The sequence below is a fragment of the Pempheris klunzingeri genome, chromosome 18 (genome assembly GCF_042242105.1).
Source record: "Pempheris klunzingeri isolate RE-2024b chromosome 18, fPemKlu1.hap1, whole genome shotgun sequence".
In the NCBI taxonomy this organism is placed as follows: Eukaryota; Metazoa; Chordata; class Actinopteri; order Acropomatiformes; family Pempheridae; genus Pempheris; species Pempheris klunzingeri.
Genome location: NC_092029.1, coordinates 16,982,008 through 17,003,186, shown reverse-complemented (window position 1 = coordinate 17,003,186; position 21,179 = coordinate 16,982,008). Strand labels below are relative to the sequence as shown.

Below are 21,179 nucleotides of genomic sequence, written 5' to 3'. Positions count from 1 at the left end.
TGGCTGAGAGAAACAATAACTGGCCATTGAATAATGTTAGAATTATCAAGCCTTTATAAAAGATGTTACATACCGGTTTTTACAACTAAAACAAATACTAGTTTCCTGTAATTGGTGCTTTTATAATCTGTGTTCTCAGTGTACTCACACCACAATAACCTTTTAATTTGGAAAACCCCCTGCCTCACTTTCAGTTTCAGTCACACACTGTTATCATTGCTATCATTTGTAAACTTGAGGTTATGGCCCTCAGTTTAGACTTTCCAAAGGGACAATCTAACAGTCTCATATCCTGTTGCACTGCCATAACAGAACTGGGAATTTGAGGTGAGGGTGCAGCTGCTACCTGGCACCCAGACTCACCATAGTGACACAACAAATAAACCACTGGCACTGCTCTCAAGGGTAAAGATGGCATTGTGTAACATGCTCTACTGTTGGTGCGCCATTTCTCTCCGCAGGTGAAATAAATAAGTAACACAGAAAGCAGCATTTTGGCTCCTAATTTAGTTTTATGAGTATCGTTTTCAGGTCAAAGATCGCTTACTTTGAACTGTAATGAATTATAATTGAAAAGCCTTAACAGATGACCATAACTCTATTTGAAACTGACAGATAAAGTAAATGCAGAAAAAACAATATTGCATATTCTGAAGTCACAAGTTTGAATGACCCTTAAAAGGAACCTAAAACACTTTCACATTTAGGCATCAAAACAAAAGTCTTTGCCAGCATTTTTATTTCTCTACTGTTACACAAGCTCAAAAGAAAATAGAGGAAAATGAAACATCAGTAACAAGGATCCAAACCCAAATGAATCAAACAAACCGTTTGAGAGGGTCTGGTTACTTTTCAGTCACAGGATACAAAGTTTGTATGAGAGCCTGCAGGAGGGATCTGGGCCCGCAGAGAGCGTGGGCAGGACTTTCCACCTTTTTTTTTTTTTTTTGTCCTCACACTCCAATAGGCAAGAGGCACCTTGTTTCATTTATGAGCGTCTAAAGGCCAAGTCCTATTTGAAGGGTCTCAACACAGTGAATCAACACAGAGTTGTGCCAAAATGGAAGGACACAGCTGAGGACATTGATTGTACATATACACACTCTGCTGGGTTCTTCATTCTAGTGCTGCAGTGAGCACGGCGCTGCTGCAGGTATGTTGAAAATTTGCAACCATCTTTTTTTGTACAACTGCATTGTGGAAGTGTGGCACTGGATCTTTCCATACAGCATGGTCATTCCTCCGCTGGGAGCACTTCTTTTGATTGTTTGCATGTGTCTACTTGTGTCTACTTGTGTGTGTGTCAGGGTGTGGATGGGTGCGTTCTCAGTCTAACATGAGTAATCAGGCAGTGGAGGCAGCTGACTTAGATGTTTTACCCTTAGCAGTTTTTCCTTTTCCATTGTGGATGTAACTTGACTGTGTGATCTACTAATCCATGTCTCCTGGACCTTTCTGAGGTTGACCCGGTGCTGTGGCTTGAGACTACATGGCTTCAGGTGGAGCAGAGGAAGACGATGGAGGCATTCCATTGGATATTGACAACATGCACATGCTCCTCCAAGGTCTGTCTATTCCTGTACTTTTGTGGATGTGACACGTGATGTGCTGTGCTGGGGAATCACAGTGATGGCCTAAAACGTGAACATGGAAGTGGTGAAAGTGTTCAGATTTTTAAAGGCTGGTTAACTGTCAGGTTTGCAGACAGTTATATGTATTCTGTTAGTGTTTGGTGAGAGCGGAGGCGGTAGAGGCTTGTCCGGTATTCTGTTGACACAACACACATTGACACACTGACAATTTGTAGTTTGCTGTGGAGAGAGCATATTAGATATTTTAGGACTTTCCCTACATTTAAAACAACAGCTGTGCCCTCAAGCACACACAAAAGAGGACCGAGAGTGTTAACATGATTTTTGCAGCTTCTTTCTTCATGTTCACTGTTGAATATGAGAAGAATCATGGCTTGTGTTTGGTACAAAATGATAAACTGTAATGCACAGAAATAATACACATTAGCCTTTGTCTTTACCAATGCGTCCACAGTATCTGTCTATCTATATTGCTCCATTTCAATTCCCCTCTTTAATTTTATTCTGTCTTTTGTGCTATTAGCATTATGATAGAATAAATGTTTTTTGAAGAGACAACGAATGATTTTGTTGTTCAGCCCTTCATGCTGAAATGGGAAACCCACTTAATAAATTTGCGTGTGACCTCATCATTAATAGGATGAAATGTTTAATTTCCAGGTCAAACTGGCCTTTAATCACTTCACAGCACATCAATGACCAAACTAAATGTGCTTGTTACTTCAGGCAGCAGAACTGCACTACAGAGATATGACTGAAAGCTCTCTTTGATCCCCAGTCCCTTTAGTGCACACAGCATGCACAATACGCACAACAAGCATTATAAAATACTGCTCACTGTGTACGTAGTCACTGGATGCCTACGGTATTTACAGATTATGATTAGTTGATCACGAGCCATAACATTAAAACTGATGCCTGCATGCAGGGAGGTGCATTTTTTTGTGTGTGCCTTTAATTGAAAAAGCAGACTGTGCACGTTGTGTACATGTTGAAGTCCTTGTTATTCTCCCGTTGCTGTCAGAGCAGAGCCCAGTAAAGTGCTTTAAAGGGGCTTGGGACGGGCTGTGAGTGATTTTGTAGACTAATGGCGTAAAAGTAATGAATGTGATTACTGAAACTGTCACACTGTCACAACATTAAATCAAATTATGATTGTTGCAAAGATGTTAGTGTAAAGATCTATGATTGTAATTTGACCTGAGGAAACACTTAAATTATGCCATCTGTGGCCCGTGGCAGCAAATCATTATTAATGTGGTGAAGCGTCGTACTGCTGTTTGCACCGGGCGTGTCAGGTGAACTGGGTGGAGTCGAGTAATTAAAACACTCAGGAGTCTCCTGCCTTGGCAAGCTCTTAGACTCACTGAGCCAAATCTGATAACTACAAGTGTGTTGTGTTGTGTGTATTGTGTGCTTTTCTTATCGCCTCAGATAAAACATCAAATTCCTCTATTTAGTAAAAACTGAAACACACAGTAATCTCACCAGCTTGCTTGTAATCAAAGCCATGTCTGGTCTGCAGCAATATGTGATTTTGCAGTTTAACAGCAGCACAAAGCCAGAACACTTAGTTTATGTTAGGTAAAGAGAGATCATCTAATTATGAGTACCATCTAACTTTTTATGTTGAATACTATTAAGATCACTGTATGAAGAATTCTAATTAAAGTAGTAGAATACTTTGAGCTGATAATAAACACCTTTTATTTCTTATGATGAAAATATACAGAGGACAAAAGTCCTTGATACTGTCCCAAGGAGAGCCTCTATAATGATATATATAGTAAAAGGGTAATGTTTTGGCAACAGACGCTTATAGGATCTGGTTCTAGTACATCTTACGAACCATGTATGCCCAAAATCTCCACACTGTGCGTGTGCATGAGTCTGTGTGGGGGCTCATTATCACTGTGAGTGCCTCTCTGTGTATATTTGCTGCGTGAGTGAGCGTCAGTATCCATGTCTGTCACTGTCTTGGAAGGCGTCCTGTCTTGCCAGACGGTGGCCTTACTTTAGCTCGGAGAGGAAGCCTGCCACCCAGGCTCATGTGGTGTCAGAGAGGGCAGTCATATGTAGGAGTCTCTTGATACATGGATTTATTGACTATTAGTTAGAAGAATGGAGGGTCGAAAAGTCTTCCAGCCTTCTGATGTCGGTGAGTAGCTGATGATGTACCTGCAGCTCAGATCAGGGTAATGTGTTTGTTTGCAGTAGTTGGTGTTTTCAGTGAATGAAAGGAAACCAGTCTGCCGGCCACAGCATAAAAGCATTCTTCTAAGTGTGAATCATATTGCATTATGGCAACAAAATGTATTTTACTGAGACTTGTTCTCTGTTTGCAAAGCACTTTTGCATGCATGTGTCCATGTCCAATTCAAACCAAAACCAGAAGTGATAAATAGACTATTAAGTCACATTAAGGGGACGAAAACAAGCCCAGGATGCAGTTTGCTGATGAATTATTATATGTACCTATTTGCTTCTGCCAGGAATCAAAATCCATAAAGAATCCTAATTTTTCATTCAGATTTATGTGTTTATTATGTTACAGCAATCCATAGCGACTGAAGAAGAAGATTTTAATGTCCTGTACTTTTTAACTATATTGATGCCAGAGATCATTTAAATCCATCCTGCTCACAATGTGTATAGATTGCATTGTCTTTGTTTCCTCAACAGTGGAACATGAGCAGATTCAGAAAAGGACGTTCACCAACTGGATAAATGCTCAACTCGCTAAGGTATGTTGAAGTATCACATCTATGTGTGCTGCTTATAGGATAGATAAACAACTTTTTTTTGATGAAAGCAAGATAACTGCAAGCCCCTGATTTTGATGAATCGGGTGCTTTGTCAAAGACGTTTACATTCATCTGTCAAATAGGACGTATCTTTTGGAGATTATCTGTGTGGCAGTTGGAGTATATTAGTGAGGGAACTTTTCCTATACATACAATACAGATTGGACTTTTATTTTCTCCTGAGGTTCAATACGAATTTGAGATATTTTTTCAACCTTTAATTTGGTAGACGTCTTAAATACAACCTGTTCAAAAGTGCTGACTTAAATGTCACTGTTTTTCAATATGCCGTGTCTGGATAAGAGTGAGCGCTACTATCTAATAGAAATGTTTTGCAGAACTCTCCCCAGAGAGTGTTGGAGAATGACATGACGTCATGCTGTGGTGGGGCTGTAAATGATATGAAGTAAGCTGTAGATGTGCTGAGGTGCACTGAAGCAGCTCATCATAGATCTCTTTGGAAAGAGGCCTTGGGCTGCTTGCAACACTCGGCTGTTGTATAAATAGTGCTTCAGTGAAAGAGAACAGCACGTAATCTGAGTCCAGCCAGTTCTTCATAACCTCATGTCCATATGACTGCGCTCTGAAATCACTGTAGCCTGTCATCTGTTACACCAATCTGAGTCCGCCGACAACCCCCCAACAGGAGACACTTCCTCTGTGTCTAGAAGACAACCTTCACTGTTGTGTGACTTGGTCTGCAGCTTTGATCCAGAAACTTTTACATGAATCCATTACACTGCCCCTTGAATGAAGGGTATACTTTGCAGACTCTTATCTTTTGGGTTATGGGATGTATTTGCAAAGCATTAAAAAAATTGCTGTTATTATGAAATAAATGTTGGTTTACAGTATTTTAGTGTTTCCCATTAATCAGATCACATTTCCCATAAACCCTTTGCTCCCTGTGGGTTGCAAAAGATAAACATTTTCCATCAGCCTTTTACTTTTGTAAACCATGTGACACAAGGAAACCCTGATTAACTTCCTGTTTTGTATAAAATGAAGCAGCACATTTCCCACCGAATATGACCCAGGCTTATTTATATCTATTTATGCACAGCTGTCGTATTTGTTGTCTGTTTGATATTTTTACTATGGTGTGATGATAGATTTATCTTGAGGCTATCATTGCATGCAGCACATTTAACATCCTGCTTTTTACTGAGCTTTACTGTATGAAGACTCTGTGATGGATCATAGTTTTTACCTGAAGTCACCAACTCCTTTATTTCAATCTATTGTTCAGCTGGAGAAATAAACCAGTAAGACTGACATTTTGTTTCACATTGTTACAGAGATGTCCTCCCTCATTTGTGTCAGACCTCTTTTCTGACCTCAGAGATGGGTCACAGCTGCTCGACCTGCTGGAGGTGATGAGTGGCCAGCCTATGGTGAGTTATTACAATGTGCTTCTTATAATGATAATTTGAATAGATTCTAGCTAAAAAGCCCCCACAAAAAAGCTCAAAACATGTTACAATTAGTAATCACATTAAAGCTAAAAGCTGTAATTTGTCTCCACAGAAAAGACAAAGGGGCCGTGGGGTTTTCCAACAGAGGGCCAACATTGAGACTGCACTGAACTTTCTCAAGAAAAAATCTGTAAGTTTCCACAATGAAACATGGCAGTGAATCTGTAGTGTGTTTTATTAACTTTTGTTGTGGTTGGTTTGTGTAGATCAAATTGGTGAACATAAATATCCCAGATATCATAGACGGACGGCCCTCTATCATCCTGGGACTCATATGGACCATCATCCTCCACTGTCATGTGAGTACCAATGGTAAAAACTAATGCCACCATATGTTAACTTACTACTTCTATTGTGAAAAAAGGAACTAGGAGGAGAAACAGAAGAAGAGGAAGAAGCGAAAGTAACAGCATGTTGTGATACATCATACATCATTATACTTGCCTGTACTTTTGATCAGATTTTACATATGAAAGAGACATTAGTCTTGACAAGATAAAGATAACATGATATTCAAACTATTGTTTCACTCCCTCTGTTTTAGATTGAGGAGCTGGCCAGCACTCTCGCCTTCAGCTCTTGTCATTCCTCCCTCGACTCTCTGGCCAGCCTGGACTCCTGGTCTGGCAGCCCAGTCCCGGCTAGTCCGGTCCCTGCAGGACGGACATCACCTCTCCACAGACGATTCCGAATATCCGCCAAGAAGGCCCTGCTCATGTGGGTCAGGGACCAGTGCCAAAAGTGGGTTATTTACCTTCTATTTGAATGATTAAAACAAAGGCATTACAGAGGTGTTTAATTTGAGAAAGTTGTTCAACACTGGCAACCTTGGTGAGTCAAAGCAAGGAGTGAGGGCTCAGACCCTCTTTGGTTTGTCACACATTCACTGTAAAACCACTAAATCTAATCAACATTTTGTTTTTTCCCTTCAACTTTTCTTCCTGTTTTCTTTTTTGTCTCTCTAGGGTTGGCTGCTCTGTCAGTGTGAAGGACTTTAAGAAAAGCTGGAGAAATGGAGAGGCCTTCTTGGCCATCCTGTGTTCTCTCAGACCACAGCTGGTTGATCTCTCACTGGTCCAGACCAGAAGCAACCAGGAGAACCTGGAGGAGGCGTTTCACCTGGCTGAGATGGAGCTCCACATCCCCCAGCTGCTGGACCCCCAGGGTGAGGCTGATTATTGTTGAGTAGCTCTAAATAGTGTTTCATAGTATTTCCTAATAACAAGAAGCATAACAAATCAATAATTCCAATCACAAAAAATGCAAACATGGATTCACGACTTTACTGATTTTATGGCTATAGTAGTGTCTGACCGTGTACTGTGTACTGGAGTGTATTGTTTTTTATTATTTACTGTCAGCACATTGTTAAAAACAAACCTAAAACCGGTCATGCTTAACGTAATTTAAAACAACATCATTCAAAATGACAGTGAGGGTGAGTTGCAGCTGCATTGAACAACAGTAAAACTGGCAATCTGTGTATTTACCTGCACCTCAGATGTTGATGTTAAAGACCCCGATGAGAAGTCCATCATGACTTACGTGGCCCAGTTTCTGCAGTACTCCAATGACATGCCAGCACCTGATGACCATCTGCAGGTAGGCAGTGAAGCCAACATTGACTTGTCTCAAGACTTTGTTGCAGAGCTGATTGCTCTCAGTCATATCTACATCCTCCTTCTTGAACATTTAAGTAACAGCAGATTAATACTTCTAGTGTTTAAGCCCCTGCTGCTCCCCCTCCCTCTTGAACCCACAATCTGCTGCATGAAACTGAGGGGTGTTCATTGTTTTCCTTGTTTTCCTCTGGTGGCGGTGGTGCAGCTGTTTCCTCTGCTCCAGCCCTCCTCTCTCTCACCTGTGAACTTGCCTGCTCACTTGACTCCAGCAATTGCTGTCTCACCCTTACGCCAGGTATGCACCAAGCAAAGCGGTCCTTCTTCAGTTAATATGTGTCTATTTTTAGTCTAATTTTTTGTCTCTAATTTGCATCAATGGTGGAAATTATACTGACAACCAACTCAGCTGCATGTGATTGATGTTTACAAAATGCATGGCTGTTCCTGCAGAGGACTTTTCTACATTTCAAAAAAAAGGTTTTGTGCTGCTGTTTCCATGAGTCAAAAATCATTGCTCTCATAGAGCTGACACATAACTGAAGTTAACTGTTTGGTCTGCATGAGTATGCCACAGACTTCTGACACTTGTCTATTGATTATTGAGCTCTAAAAATGTTTTTGCCGGCAGCTACTGACAGTTTCAATTTGGAAAATTTAGGTCTCTACAATTGAGCGAGCACAAGAGGTGACATGCTGGCTGCAGAGAGCCTTCCATGAACTGTCAGAGGCCCGGACGGCTACAGAGAAATCAAGCTTTGTAGAAAAATATCAGGTGCAGAAAAAAGAAAACAATTGACTGGTTTGTATTAAACTGTATTCTTGTGCAGCCATGACCATGTTGTTACTGTGTTTGGCTCTTCAGGTGATTCAAAACCTCGCTGACTCCTTCACTGAGGAAAGGAGACCAGTGATGACCCTCCTCGCTGCCATAAAACGCTGCCCCGAGCTGAGCCAAGAGCAGTGTGCTCTCAGGACAACATGGGATCGTCTGGAAGAGGAGGTGAACAAATCCACTGTGGATGATAAGCAGCTTGCCCTGCTCCCTTGTTGAATCCTGTCCTGTGAGGGGCCAATGGCTCTTTTTGATTCACTACCAGCGTCTCAATCAGATGAATGAAAAATGCTCACAAAGCACTCATTAGACATCATGGCAGTGACCAGGGTGTGTATGTGTGCGTCCATCCTCAGCTGCAGAGATGTAAAGCAGACCTGGACTCGTGTCTCCCTCCTCCCCTGGACTCAGTAGCTGTGTGGCTGCAGCGTGCCGAGGCGGCACTAACGGAAGAGGGAGGAAGAGTGAAAGATCATGCAGATGCTGCTAAGGAAGCAAGAGCTAAACAAGACACGCTAAAGGTTATTTTCATTTTGAAGCTGCAGAACAAAAGTTAGAATTTTGTTGTAGTTTTTTCCAGTGGGACAAGAATGGGGCAGATATACATGTAGATATAAATATGCAGCATGAGAATATTTTGACACATATGACATTAAACTGGACACACATTGTCATCATGCTGGTTTTTTTCAGACTTTAATTAAGGAGATGAACCACCCCATCAATGTCCTTGATACCTACCACAACATGGATGACTCAGGAAACGTAGTTGTGCCACTTCAAAAGTTTGATGAGATAAAAAGACGGTACGTGACATCAGCTTCATGTAATTACTGCATTTTTTAAAAGTCAATATTCCCACAGGGGCGTTTAAAGCCACATACAGTATGTGTATCTAACAGAATCAGAATCAGAATCAGAATTCTTTTATTGTCATGAAATTGAAATAAAAACAGCAGCTCTCATGGGCAGTGCAAAACAACGAAAAGGTGCAAAATAGACAGAATAGTGCAAAAGATGAAATAGTGCAAAAAAAAAAGAAATCTACAGTTATCTACAGTATCTACAGTTTGGTTCCAATGGAAGAGATGTTGCATTAACTCCTTCTTTATTTTAAAACAGTTTAACCAATATCCGAGTCACAGCCAAGTATCAAGGGATCAAGTTGGAATACCAGGAGTCCCGTCACACTGTGCTGGATCTCCTCGGCCACGTCAACGCTAAAATTCAGACGTGGAAATCTCCCTACATATCCCAAGAGACAGTGCTTGTGCTTCTACAGGACTGGCATGTGAGTATCTAAAAGAACAGGACATGGACCCTTGTTACACAATTTTGAAAAAACATATCAGCAAATCTTATAGGTTCTGTTGGTTCGTTCTCTAGGAAACGGTGGAGCGCAGAGGCCTGCTTTTGATTCTGATGGACGCCCTCCAAAACCTGAAGGAGAAGGCAAACGCCTACACTGGAAAGGCAGCACTAGGTATGAGCTAATGTCTGTGATAAGAGTTCTCTAAGCACAAAGTCCTAGGCTGATCTTTGATACGTCATCAACTCTTTAGATGATGAATTCCTTGTGAATTTTAAATTGTTTCTTGTAAAACAGCAAGACTTGACCTAGACAAACTCCTCACTCCCCAGGTGACGACTCCCAGCATGTTACTCATCAGGTGAAGGAAGCAGAGAGTGAAGCTGAATTGGTCATACAGGCTGTGACGGCTGTGAGAGGGACGATGGAGAAGGTGGTGTCTGCGTGGGAGACTTACAACAAGTGCCTTGCTTCTCTACAGACATGGCTGGTCTGTCAGTCTGCTGCTGTGGGGACGCAGGTAACGTCAGCCTGTCTGTCTGGAGTCTTAATGATTAACTCAAAAACATTCCTTTATGACGCTCACTACGAAGTCCAGTGTTTGAAAGCAGTGTATATTCCCTTGCAGTGAATGACATATTGAGGCTACAGAGGATTCACCTTATTCTTTATGTTTTGGTTTGGTTGGTGTAGGACATGAGTGAGCGGACGTCATGTCAGGCTAAGTTAAACCAGGCGGGAAACTTGCTCATAGAAGTGACAGAGTCTTCAACCAGCCTCTCTCTGGCTGAGCAACTCAGGAAGGTCAACATGCAGTGGGCTGAATGCATGAAGAGGACAATGTTTGTGAGTATGCAGCTTCTCACTGCTCTTACTACATTAGCACAGACTTTACATGAAGGTACAGTTCAGATTAAATGAATTCAAAGGATTGCAAATGTTCATGATTTATGGAATTTATTTCATGTGATAAAATAAGATGTGACATAAAAGGTAACTTGTGACATAGGAATATTTTATTCCCAATAAATCTGTATTCATGAAGCATGTCTTTCTTAGGAAGTATCACCAGAGCCCAGTGTCAGCCCCCTGTGTCTTCAAATGGTGCATTCACTGACCCAGGAGGCCAGCTGGCTACTTAGGCAACCACTGGACGTGGCCTCAGTCCCACTGAAGGCTACCAGACAAAAACTACAGGTTGGCAAAGCTGCAAATGAATGGATTGATGGGTAGATCTGGTTTTTAAATCTTTCCATGCCTGAGCTAGTCTCTCTTTTACTTCTTGTTTTCATCAGGTACTGAGTAAAAAGATGGCCGAGGTGGACCTTTCACCCCTCAGTTCATCCTCAGATGTTCAGACAAGCCACATAGAGAACCTCCAGCAAACTCTCCCACAGGTATTCCGCTGCAAAAATGTTGTGACTAGCTGTGACACATTTCAGATGGCCTCATTCCTGAAGCAAAGCTTTTTTTACACCAGTGCACATGTGAACATAAACCCAGTGATTTTTATATAAAACCATAAAGAGGAAATGCTATGGCTGTTGCCACTGTTACAATTACAACATTTTCGAGATTTTACACGATTTGTTACTGTTATACTATTCTGTGTACACAGTACTGCTCTCTATTTAGCCCTAATTGTTTGCATCTGTACGGCAGGCGCTTTCTGAGGCCGAGCGGACCTGTGGAGAGCTGCAGCGTGCTGCATCCAGGCTGGAGGGCCGTCTGGCTGAGCTGGACCACTGGAGCACAGAGACCCTGGACTGTTACCAGCACCTGAAGGAGAAAAAGCACAGAGGACGCTCTGCACTGGAGCCCACAGCCAAAGTCAGCAAACCAAACCTTTGTGTACTTTCTAATTAAGCCTTAAGTCCCCATGATCACTTGTGATGTTATTTTGTTGTGTTTTTACTCTGTTAAAACACTACTCTACTGTTTCCCAGTGAATACTTGTTTGTTATGTGGGTATTGTAGTGGTGTGACACCTTTTTCCATGAATTTTCAGTTGACTGTGTTGCCAGGTTTTATAGAGACAAACTCTCTATGGAGCAGGGTCATCTCAGGCATGCACACGGAAATAGTGCAAAAACTGGCCACTGGGGCACTTAAGTGTCCTTTTTTCATGGCTTTAGGGCAAATATAAAACATAAATTAGGTCCTTAAAACTAGACAATACAGTACAGAATACACTATAACGGCTACATACTCCTTTCCAGGTGCTGGTCTCTCGAGGCTTGCAGCTGGAGAGCCAGGTTGTAACAGAAGGACACAACCTGCAGGACCTTGTGGAAAGACTACAGAAAACCTCTCCTCTGCAGCACCTCAATATCTCTGGCACGTTGGAAAGAATCTCAGAGGCAGTCTCCCACTGCCAGGTGAGTTAAATCACTGTATAGTCATTTTTTTTCAGTTCCTCAGCAGTTACTCATATATTTATGACACTATGCATTTGTATGTTTCATTTTTTAGGAGATTCTTGGGATGTTTAGTTCCCTCGGGTTTCAGCAACACGTTGAAACAGCCCATCAGACACAAAGCCAGCCAGAGGCAGGGTTATTGGTTGTGGCTAAAACCAAACACGTGGACCAGATTGGGAACGTTATGCTGCAAACTCAGGATCCAAATCAGGTTTCACAGGAGTTTCTATCTCAGACTGCTCAACAAAGGACAAGAGGTCTCCAGGGCTGGCCTAAAAACCAGTACATGAACACACAGGATGAACCTACAACTCTTACACCCCATGTCCAAATTCAAATGTTGCCTCAGCCTTTGAGGGAACCAGTATCTCATATTCACTCTTCTTTTGCTCAAACTGTAAAAGAAGCTGAAGCTGAACATGTAAAAAGTCCAATCTCAGAGGAAGAGGAAAGCTCATCCCTCCCGCAGACTCACAGAACAAAATCCAGAAAAAGAGGGCAACCAAGCCCTGTACAAAGTAATAAAACGTCTCCACTGCCACCAGTTATGGTCCGCAGCGAAGTTCATTCAAAGGCTCAGTCGATGGCGAGGAGCAGACTGGAGAAGGCCAGGTTTCGCCTGCAAGGACGTATCCAACAAGCCATCAAGCTATTTGGTGGCAAAGAGATTTCAGAGTCACAAGCCAAGAGGAAACAGGTGCAGTTCTGAACATTAAATGATGGAGAATAAGAAGGCCATCACTAACCTTACCTTATACCTCAAGTATAAGCTCTGAATTAATTCATGTTGAAGTCTTTCGACAAAAAAAATTAAGGAGTAAATGAATGTATGGTGATTTACAGTGACTTGCTAACAAGTATGAGGCATTTCAAAGTGACGGTAAAGCCGGCTTTCAGTGCACTTGTTACTTTTCAAAAGCCTAAAACAGCAAAGTGCTTTTCATATTATAACATCCAGACCTTGGAAACTGAAAAATTTATTTCAGAATCAAGACAAATTGTTTGAAGGTCTGTGATGTTTTGCATTGCATAGCTGCCCATTTTGTTCGTGCATGTTTGTCCAGCTTTATGTCTTTCTGTGCAGAGAGCTTTAAAGATTCTGCAGCCTGCCGTCCTCGAGGAGTTCGTGCGTGCAGTGGAGGGTTTTGGGGCCTTTTGCACTGGGCCCCAACTCCAAGAGTTGATTCTCCTCTCGGACTCAGTCAGAAAGCAGTGGGAGGTATGACAGGGACTGTATATAGAAGACCATTGCACCAACTAGAAAGGGTTGAGCCACTTCTATTAGAAAAGAAAGCTTTAATTTACTGATTGAAATAATACCCATCTAGGCTTCATTTAACTGTTTTACTTACAATCTCTTACTTTTTGGGTTATGCCACCTGTAACACTGTAGCACACGTTCATAATTAAAGATTTTCAGTATTTTCTGGTTCCCCTCTACTTTAACAACTACAACATACAACAATAACGTGATACCACTTCTATTTTTCTCACATATTTTCATTAACAACGTTTCGCTTGCTCTGCTTGATTGTGTCACACTCAGGATGTGCAGAGAGAAATGGCCGCCTTCGTTCCCATGTTATGGTGTAAGATCAGAGGGGGGAAGCAATATGAATTGCAAACTAACACTCTGTATGAAGCTACTGACCAGACTGACCTTGACTCTTTGCAACAGGTATTTGCATAACTCTGTTACATCTGACATCTGATTGTTCTGTGTGGGAAAATGTATGATTCTGGGAAAAGATCAGATAGAAAATAGCGAGAAAGAAAGATACTTTATTTCAGTTTCTCAGAAGTTCACGTTCCTCCCAGGCCGTCAGTGACAGAGCTGCATCTGCCGAGGAGCGTGTTGAATCACTCCAGGAGCTGTGTGAAACACTTACACCGAAAGAATCCTCCTGCTTGGCAACGGACCAACTGAAGGAGTCAGATGAAGCACAGGAAACACAACCCAGTGGCACAGTTCTCCCATCTGAATGGTAAGATCAGGCTGAGGACAGGCCTGATGAAGTGTGATATATTAGACAGAACCGCTTTTCAGTAGGAAATACTAACATCTGCATCCCTACGATGTCTTTTCGCACATCTGCTTTGCTCTAAAGCAAAGGTTATATATGTAATTCCTTCAGTCATGAACAGTCTTATTTGGATTTGTGTTATGGCTTTATCTCAAGTGTATCAAGTGGCTCTTATAACCAATAAAATGTATTGAAATGTTTTGCCTTTGAAAAAATACCCAGAAAAGTATTTATTTAATTTTATTTTTTTATTCTTCACTTGAGAAGGTCATGGAGAAAAAAGCCCATATTTTGACGGAGGCTCTCATATAGTCCTTCCCTAGTGCTGAAGGTGTTGACAGTTGTTTGTTAATTGTAAATATACATTTAGGCTCATATTTCAAATGTAAATGCCCAATATTTGAAACTTTTGAAATATTTTTTTAAGAAAGGAACCATCAAATGTGGACACGCCAAAACCACTTATTGGTAGGAACCACATTAAACAACAAGAAGAAATTTCTCAAAATTGGCTAAAGTTGGACAGAAGTTTTTGGCATTAGAATTTACACTTGAATTAACATTCAGTTTATAATCTCTATATACTGTGAATTTAATTTAAATTGAACTGCATTGTTTAATTGAAGCAGACAGTTTATTTATTAACCATTGTCAGTCTGTAATCCTTGATGTCTATTAATCTTGATGAGATGCCTGTAGGATGGAGTTGTTCTAACTGACCGGCCCCGACCTCCCACTGATGAACATTTCTTAACTCAGCAGGGGTTGGCAGCTCCGGGGAAACACCCCGCTGACAGCGACTGGCGTGTCGGCCGACACAGAGCAGAGCAACAGTCTCCCACCAAAACAAAGCATGTCCAGCCCTCTACAAGACCTCTCACCTGTGGGAAGTGCTGATATCCCAACAGAGAGTGAGCATGACAGGTCACAGCATAGGGGCTGTGGGTCGGGGAACAATCGAAAGCCCTCACTTCGAGCCAAAGAACAGCTGCTGAAAACTCGTCTACTGCACATCACGGAGAACAATCAGCAAGCCCAAACTCATATACAGGTATGAGGAGTCCACATGACTGTTTTTACAAAGATTTTCTTCAGAGATTTAGTTTTTCTTGATTTTCCAGGCTGTACTAGGTATCCTAGCACTTTATGAACTGCTAGTTGCATTTCTGAAAGTTTGAAGTACTTTATTTTGTTAACATACAAATCAATGTAATGTGAAGTAAAAGGAAAAAGCTTGTGTGGTTTGTGGTTAGAATGTAGGTTGCTTCAGTAATGATTATCTTTTCTGTAGATGTACCACACACGCACAGAAGTTTAGATTCCAAGCTGCAGTTTTAGTTGTTCTGCCCTTGATGTAAACATTGCAATCAATGTTATGTTTTGTGTCATATTTTATAGCTTGTTTATAGCTTTGTGAATATGGTTCCACACTAGTGTCCATACTCAACAGCAGATCATAATTTGGGCCAGTCAGACAGTTATCTATGTGGCATAGACTTTTTTTTTTCTTTATTTGATCCCCCATAGGGGGGAATTCTCAAATGCTACACTCTTTTTTGTTGCAACTAAACTAAGACACATGACACTGTACATTACAGAAAGAAAGGGTCTGCAGTCATGTCTTTTTACTTTAAATCATCATGTTCTGCCCATTTTGCTAAAGAAGGCAAAAAAAGAAGAGTTAAAGTTATGAGTATGCTACTTTCCACCTCTTTGATTGAGTAACTAGAATAAATGTGTATTTTCCTTAAGTTATGTCTGTGCAGCTTTGAATTTGATGGTTAAGTGAAATGCTATGATATGAATTGTAATATGAAGCCAGTTATATCAGACTATATAGGTGCATATGTTAATTATCGCACATTAAACGTATTGACTCTGTGCATTGCTTTTAAAGTGGCCTAAAGTCTTCCTGGTCAGGAAAAAAAGCCGCATTTTCATTGGCTGTGACTGTGACCTGTACAAGACACAGCACCAGCTGCAAGGCACTAATCCTTTGTAATTGGATAGGCTCACTGCTCCATCTTTTCCTCTGTTCCTCACTGGACTGTTACTATGCGACTCTCCCATCTCCCAGGCCGTTGTCAGGGGCAACACTGTGGAGACCAAGCAGGAAGCAGAGTGGACTGTCATCCCAGAATCAGCCGCCCCACCACAGGAAGAGCCCTCCTCAGAAGGACTGGAAAGGTTCACATTTCAGTTTTTATGTTTCTGTATGTGTTTGAAAAACTGTTAGTATGTGAAGTAAAGTTGTATTTGTATATGTGTTTTTAACAATTTGAGTGAATTTACACTACTATTGTCTCTGTTTTATCTCATTTTACAACACAATTACTCCAAAGACAATCTGCCATGTACCTTATTTCACACCAGTGGGATGAACCTGATGTCACAGATTTTGCAGCAGGCTCTTTTCTCACATAGACTTTCAGTCTTAGAAAATGTTATATTAAAACAATGTCTGAATCTTTCACTGCAGGTACAGGAGGTCCTGCTTGGTATTTCAGTCTCAACTCCAGAAGAACAAGCAACATTTGGAGTATTTTATCCAAGACCCTGTCACCATTTCCACCCTGCAGAACCAAAAGAAGCAACTACAGGCAAGTTGAAGCTTCACTTTACCACTTTATATTCATATCCAACATTTATTTAGCACCATTAAACTGTGTATCACTTGTGCTTCACTGCATTTTGGTGCATTTTTACAAACTAAAATCAAACTATTGTTAAGCAGCCATTTGCTTACAATATCAAATTATCGCTGTGTCTATAAACATGTTTCACCCCAACAGACTTTAAAACAGGAGACAGAGGCACTCTGGTTTGAGTTTGAGCTCCAGCATGCTCAGCTATCCCAGTTCTCCCATCTGATGGCCAGGGATGATGAGGATGAAGTGGAGAGAGACAGGGAGCAGCTGACTCAGCAGTGGAGAGGCCAGCAAATGCACCTGCAGAGCAGGTATAGCACACCTCTCAGACTAATCAGAAATCAGAACACAGAAACAGCGCCTAGCTCCATCTACATTGGAATTGTATTATTTTGTAAAAATATCACTGCAAAATATAATTTCTCAAGGACTGTAAATTTAATATAAGATGAGTTTCAAACTCAAAGTTTGAGTTTCAAAGTTTGGTAATAATTATCTCACTGTAGTAGTTGTTCAGGAGCTTTCAGATAGAGTTAACTAATAACCATATAGTAAACATAGTATCAGCTTATTCCAACAAGTACAGTTGCCTTTTCTGCTTTGTCCCAGGATAACATCTCTAGAGAACACTGCAGACCTGATGGAGTCTGCAGATCAACAGATGGCAGTGATCACAGAAAAACTGAACCAGATTATCAAAGAGTCTGTGGACATCTTGTCCTTTGATTCTAGTCTGGGATCTAATTTAAAGGTACATCTATGCTTTGTTCAAAGAATTCTGAGAGGGAAATCTGCAAATATTAGTATTAATCCCTCTTGTTTTAAGCAGGAGATGGATGACAGACTGCAGTTTGAATTGAGAAAGCTATCACAACAAGGCACTGAGGAGGAAAGACAAGGGCTGGATGCCACATCTGCCTCAACCCTCCGCCGGGCTCTCCACAGCAGCATCCATCATCTCCAGCAGCTCAGACAGCAGTTGGAGAAGGTTCAGTCAGCTCTCCAGAACCTGGATCACTTCCTAGCCACAGTGAGGGAAGTCAAGGCCGAGATCCCAAGCCTGCTGGCAGACCACAACCCCAGCAGGCAGCAAAATGAGGCCGACTGGGAGCAGGAGAGAGACTGTAGGCAGGCAGCAATTCAGCAGAAGTTGCAGACTGCTGCTAAACAATCTGATAGTGCTGACAGCTTTTTAAAGGCAGCGGGGATGACTCTGACCATGGATGGTCCAACAGTGACGTGTCAGGATGTGGTGATGTCATTGTCCCAGCAAGCTGTGGACATGGAGAAAGAGTTGATGAGAGCCACGAAGAGGGAGACAAAAGATGAGCTATTTCCAACGGGAAAGGAGAAAAGCCAGGAGCATGAAGAGTTTAATCCTTTGGAGATACGTCAGACAGAGACTGGGGATGATTCACCACAGCAGGGGGGAGAACAACAGCAGGAGCATAACACTCCAAGTAGGATGGAAGAGGAGTCAGGGCTGGAGGCCATTAGGAGTAGGCTGGAAGGAGATGATGGTACAACGACGCAAAGGGGGGAAAAGCACAAGGTCCAAACATGGAAGTCTGAAGGGGATGTCTTAAAAGCCAAGGACCAGCAAAGAAGAGGAAGGAGCCAGGTTAAGAAAGAGGGAGAAGAGAAGAAGGCTTTGATCCAGAAAAGACTTGCCTTGTTAAGCACACTGAGGGAGATAAAGGGAGCAGCTGAGCAGCTGAGGTTACAGGAGCCCAGCCTGCCTGCTCTGCAGCAGAGGTACAACACTGATCTGGGTCCAAAAACAAATCATTCTTAGTGTTTGTTGTACTCATACTGGAAGAACTGCATCCTGTATCTAAACTGACTAAATATTTTCGTGTATTTTGCATAAATAATTTGGTATTTGCTATATTATCACAGGTTGGAACATGGAACATTATGATCCATAAACTGGATATTAAAACTAGAAACAGTTTATAGTTCAATCCGTTATGTTTTACCTAAGAATCTAAAGAAGAATAATTAACCCTTCATCTACACAGCTTCTAAAATAAAAATATATATGTATCTGCTTCTAATACATAAAACAAATATATTTCTGTGTCTGACTGTTGCTGCAATTCATTGCTAGCTATATGATACTTTAAATTAAGGAAAGATTACAGCCTAAGATACCATATATTTATAGCTGCAGTACAACGTCTAAATGGAAGAATTCCAACTGGATTTTACATGATTTTATTGCCAAAGCATCGCCAGACACTTATTCCTATGCTAAAACAACAATAACTCTTAACAAATGATGTTATCTCAAAATGTCAGTACCCTCCATTCACACCTTTCTTATGTCTCCATCCATGTGTGACTCTGATTGTTTTCCCCTCCTGAAGGGCACGCGCCTTGACAGAGTTAGAAAGTCGTCTTGCTGGCCATCTTGCTGAGCTGCAGAGCATACAAGAGGCATCTTCACAATCAGGAGTCCCTGATGTGACTCAAAGCAGAGAGGTGGAGGATGTCTGGGAGGAGGCAACTAAAGCTGTAACTGAACGGTAAAGAAAGCAGTTAGAGTCCCTCGTGATTTACCACTATGCAAGGTTGCTGTACATTACTGAGTTTAGTGTTTGTGTGTCTTCTGTTGTGGATCACATACAGGCTGGAGCAGTGTAATGTCCTAACAGAGCTGCTGAAAAAGTTTCAGAGCATTCGTGTTGAGCTGAGTGGGACTTTGCAAAGGGCAGAGAACACCATCAGTGAACAAGCCTCCTACATGGGGAAAGACAACCTGCAGAGACTGCACACTAAGGTATACCCTGCTGTTTAATTAAGATGATTAAGGAATACACCCATTTGTAAGTCTGGGTTGTTGGTCCACTTGGTAATGAAGTACAGTCAACATAGACCAAATCGTTTGCATATAAGGTAAATCATTGGCTCTGGCTCTTCATTATAACAGTTGCAGTTTGTTTGACTGTGTTTTACACATGCATTGGACTTGTTTCTGTGTGGGTGGTGTCTCAGGTCCAGGAAACAAAAGCAGAGCTGAATGGCCTTGGTGACGGCATAGAGCAAGTCCGCAGTGTCTGCAGGCAGCTTCACACTCATCTACGTCAGATGCTGGAATGCACCATGACCCCATATGAGGGTGAAGCGGATGCTCTCATGGACCGCTGGCTGGATGTGAGTAAACGTTACAACTCACGAGTTATTTACAAAACATTTGCTGTAGTGTTTCCTGTGTCTGTGATATATTATATTTCAACAAATCAATCATCTTTATGTGGAAGGCATCATATAGAGGGCCATCATCAATTTATTATTATTATTATCACCTTCTAAAGTCTATTGCTGAGTTGGATTGTGTGTTGTTCAACTTTGCAGATATCAGAGAGAACTGACTCCCACCTCGAAAACCTACACCTTGGCCTGAGTCTGTGGGATGGGATCCTCCAGCTGGGAGCAGAGGTGGAGAGCTGGACCAGCAATAAACTAGCAGTATTTGCTCAGTCCCCGTCTTTTCAGACAGAGGAAGACATCACGGCCCTGCAGGTGAGACAGTCGTCCTGTTCCATTCTGCAAATACACAGGTTCCGACCTCTCACAGGCATCGTATGTGAGGTCTAATGTTCTATCAAAGTTGTTTTGAACAATAATCATCTTCCTCTAACTGCCTCCAGAATGAGATTGCAGCCCAAGACCAGAATCTGGAGCGTTTCCACCGAAGAGCGTCTGAGATTCAGGCACTGCTTCAAAGCACAGAGCCCCCTCTGGAGCTGCAGGTACAGCGTATGATTTAGTTTTCTGTTTAGGGCCTGGGTGTTTACCACATTCGCTAACTTGATATCACAGTTGTTGGACAAAGTATCAAATGCTGTTCAGTGAAATGCTACAGTGTTACAACAGGTCTCTTCTTTGATTTTGTTTTGTCCAGGTTGTGGAGACTCAGATGAGGAAGAAGATAGAGCAGCTGAAGGAGCTTGTTTCTGAAGCTGCGGATGTTTACAGGCAGATGGTGGCTGCTAAGGAACACATTTCTGCCAAGATGGCTGAATGCTTGAACTCCCTCCAGAAGATTCAGGAGACTCTCCTGACTCTCGGTGGTTCAGATGTTGCAACAGTTCTTGCAAAACTTAAGGTGAGTGCCTAAATCAGATTGATTTGTATGCATAAATCCACTCTAAGCTTTTGGTAGGATGACAAATTAGCAACTGGATTTTGTGTGCAGGAATCTTGAGGCAGTAGTGACATGTAGACCAAGTGTTTATTGAGGGACATGAGGGAAATACTAAGCAAAGCAAATAGTATTCATGTTCACATTCATGTCAAACATACAGAAGCTTGTGGTTCTGAGCGGGCCCTTATCATAACATGGGGGAGACTATTCCTACACTTACCTTCAAACTGTCAAAACAACAATATACTATATACCTTATATATATATACTATATACTATATACCTTACTACTTAAATTGGTGT

The 21,179-nt window shown here is 41.7% G+C and overlaps 1 protein-coding gene across 1 annotated transcript in view; it reads left to right on the top strand.

Moving 5' to 3' along the window:
• The first annotated feature begins 1,489 nt into the window (after positions 1–1,489).
• The window catches only part of syne2a (spectrin repeat containing, nuclear envelope 2a), a 78,472-nt gene continuing 58,782 nt past the window's right edge, over positions 1,490–21,179 (top strand). Inside the window, exons 1-36 of the mRNA XM_070849901.1 lie at positions 1,490–1,565; positions 4,275–4,336; positions 5,695–5,790; positions 5,924–6,001; positions 6,078–6,170; positions 6,416–6,612; positions 6,837–7,036; positions 7,373–7,473; positions 7,699–7,788; positions 8,152–8,265; positions 8,356–8,493; positions 8,682–8,846; positions 9,019–9,131; positions 9,448–9,616; positions 9,712–9,808; positions 9,967–10,154; positions 10,328–10,480; positions 10,694–10,831; positions 10,930–11,031; positions 11,297–11,464; positions 11,854–12,012; positions 12,107–12,265; positions 12,524–12,751; positions 13,139–13,273; positions 13,601–13,732; positions 13,873–14,039; positions 14,838–15,129; positions 16,156–16,265; positions 17,336–17,477; positions 17,556–18,481; positions 19,096–19,254; positions 19,358–19,508; positions 19,724–19,882; positions 20,084–20,251; positions 20,380–20,481; positions 20,634–20,837. Of these exons, the coding sequence (XP_070706002.1) occupies positions 1,490–1,565; positions 4,275–4,336; positions 5,695–5,790; positions 5,924–6,001; positions 6,078–6,170; positions 6,416–6,612; positions 6,837–7,036; positions 7,373–7,473; positions 7,699–7,788; positions 8,152–8,265; positions 8,356–8,493; positions 8,682–8,846; positions 9,019–9,131; positions 9,448–9,616; positions 9,712–9,808; positions 9,967–10,154; positions 10,328–10,480; positions 10,694–10,831; positions 10,930–11,031; positions 11,297–11,464; positions 11,854–12,012; positions 12,107–12,265; positions 12,524–12,751; positions 13,139–13,273; positions 13,601–13,732; positions 13,873–14,039; positions 14,838–15,129; positions 16,156–16,265; positions 17,336–17,477; positions 17,556–18,481; positions 19,096–19,254; positions 19,358–19,508; positions 19,724–19,882; positions 20,084–20,251; positions 20,380–20,481; positions 20,634–20,837 (5,931 nt within the window). The remainder of the gene's footprint in view (positions 1,566–4,274; positions 4,337–5,694; positions 5,791–5,923; positions 6,002–6,077; positions 6,171–6,415; positions 6,613–6,836; positions 7,037–7,372; positions 7,474–7,698; positions 7,789–8,151; positions 8,266–8,355; positions 8,494–8,681; positions 8,847–9,018; positions 9,132–9,447; positions 9,617–9,711; positions 9,809–9,966; positions 10,155–10,327; positions 10,481–10,693; positions 10,832–10,929; positions 11,032–11,296; positions 11,465–11,853; positions 12,013–12,106; positions 12,266–12,523; positions 12,752–13,138; positions 13,274–13,600; positions 13,733–13,872; positions 14,040–14,837; positions 15,130–16,155; positions 16,266–17,335; positions 17,478–17,555; positions 18,482–19,095; positions 19,255–19,357; positions 19,509–19,723; positions 19,883–20,083; positions 20,252–20,379; positions 20,482–20,633; positions 20,838–21,179) is intronic.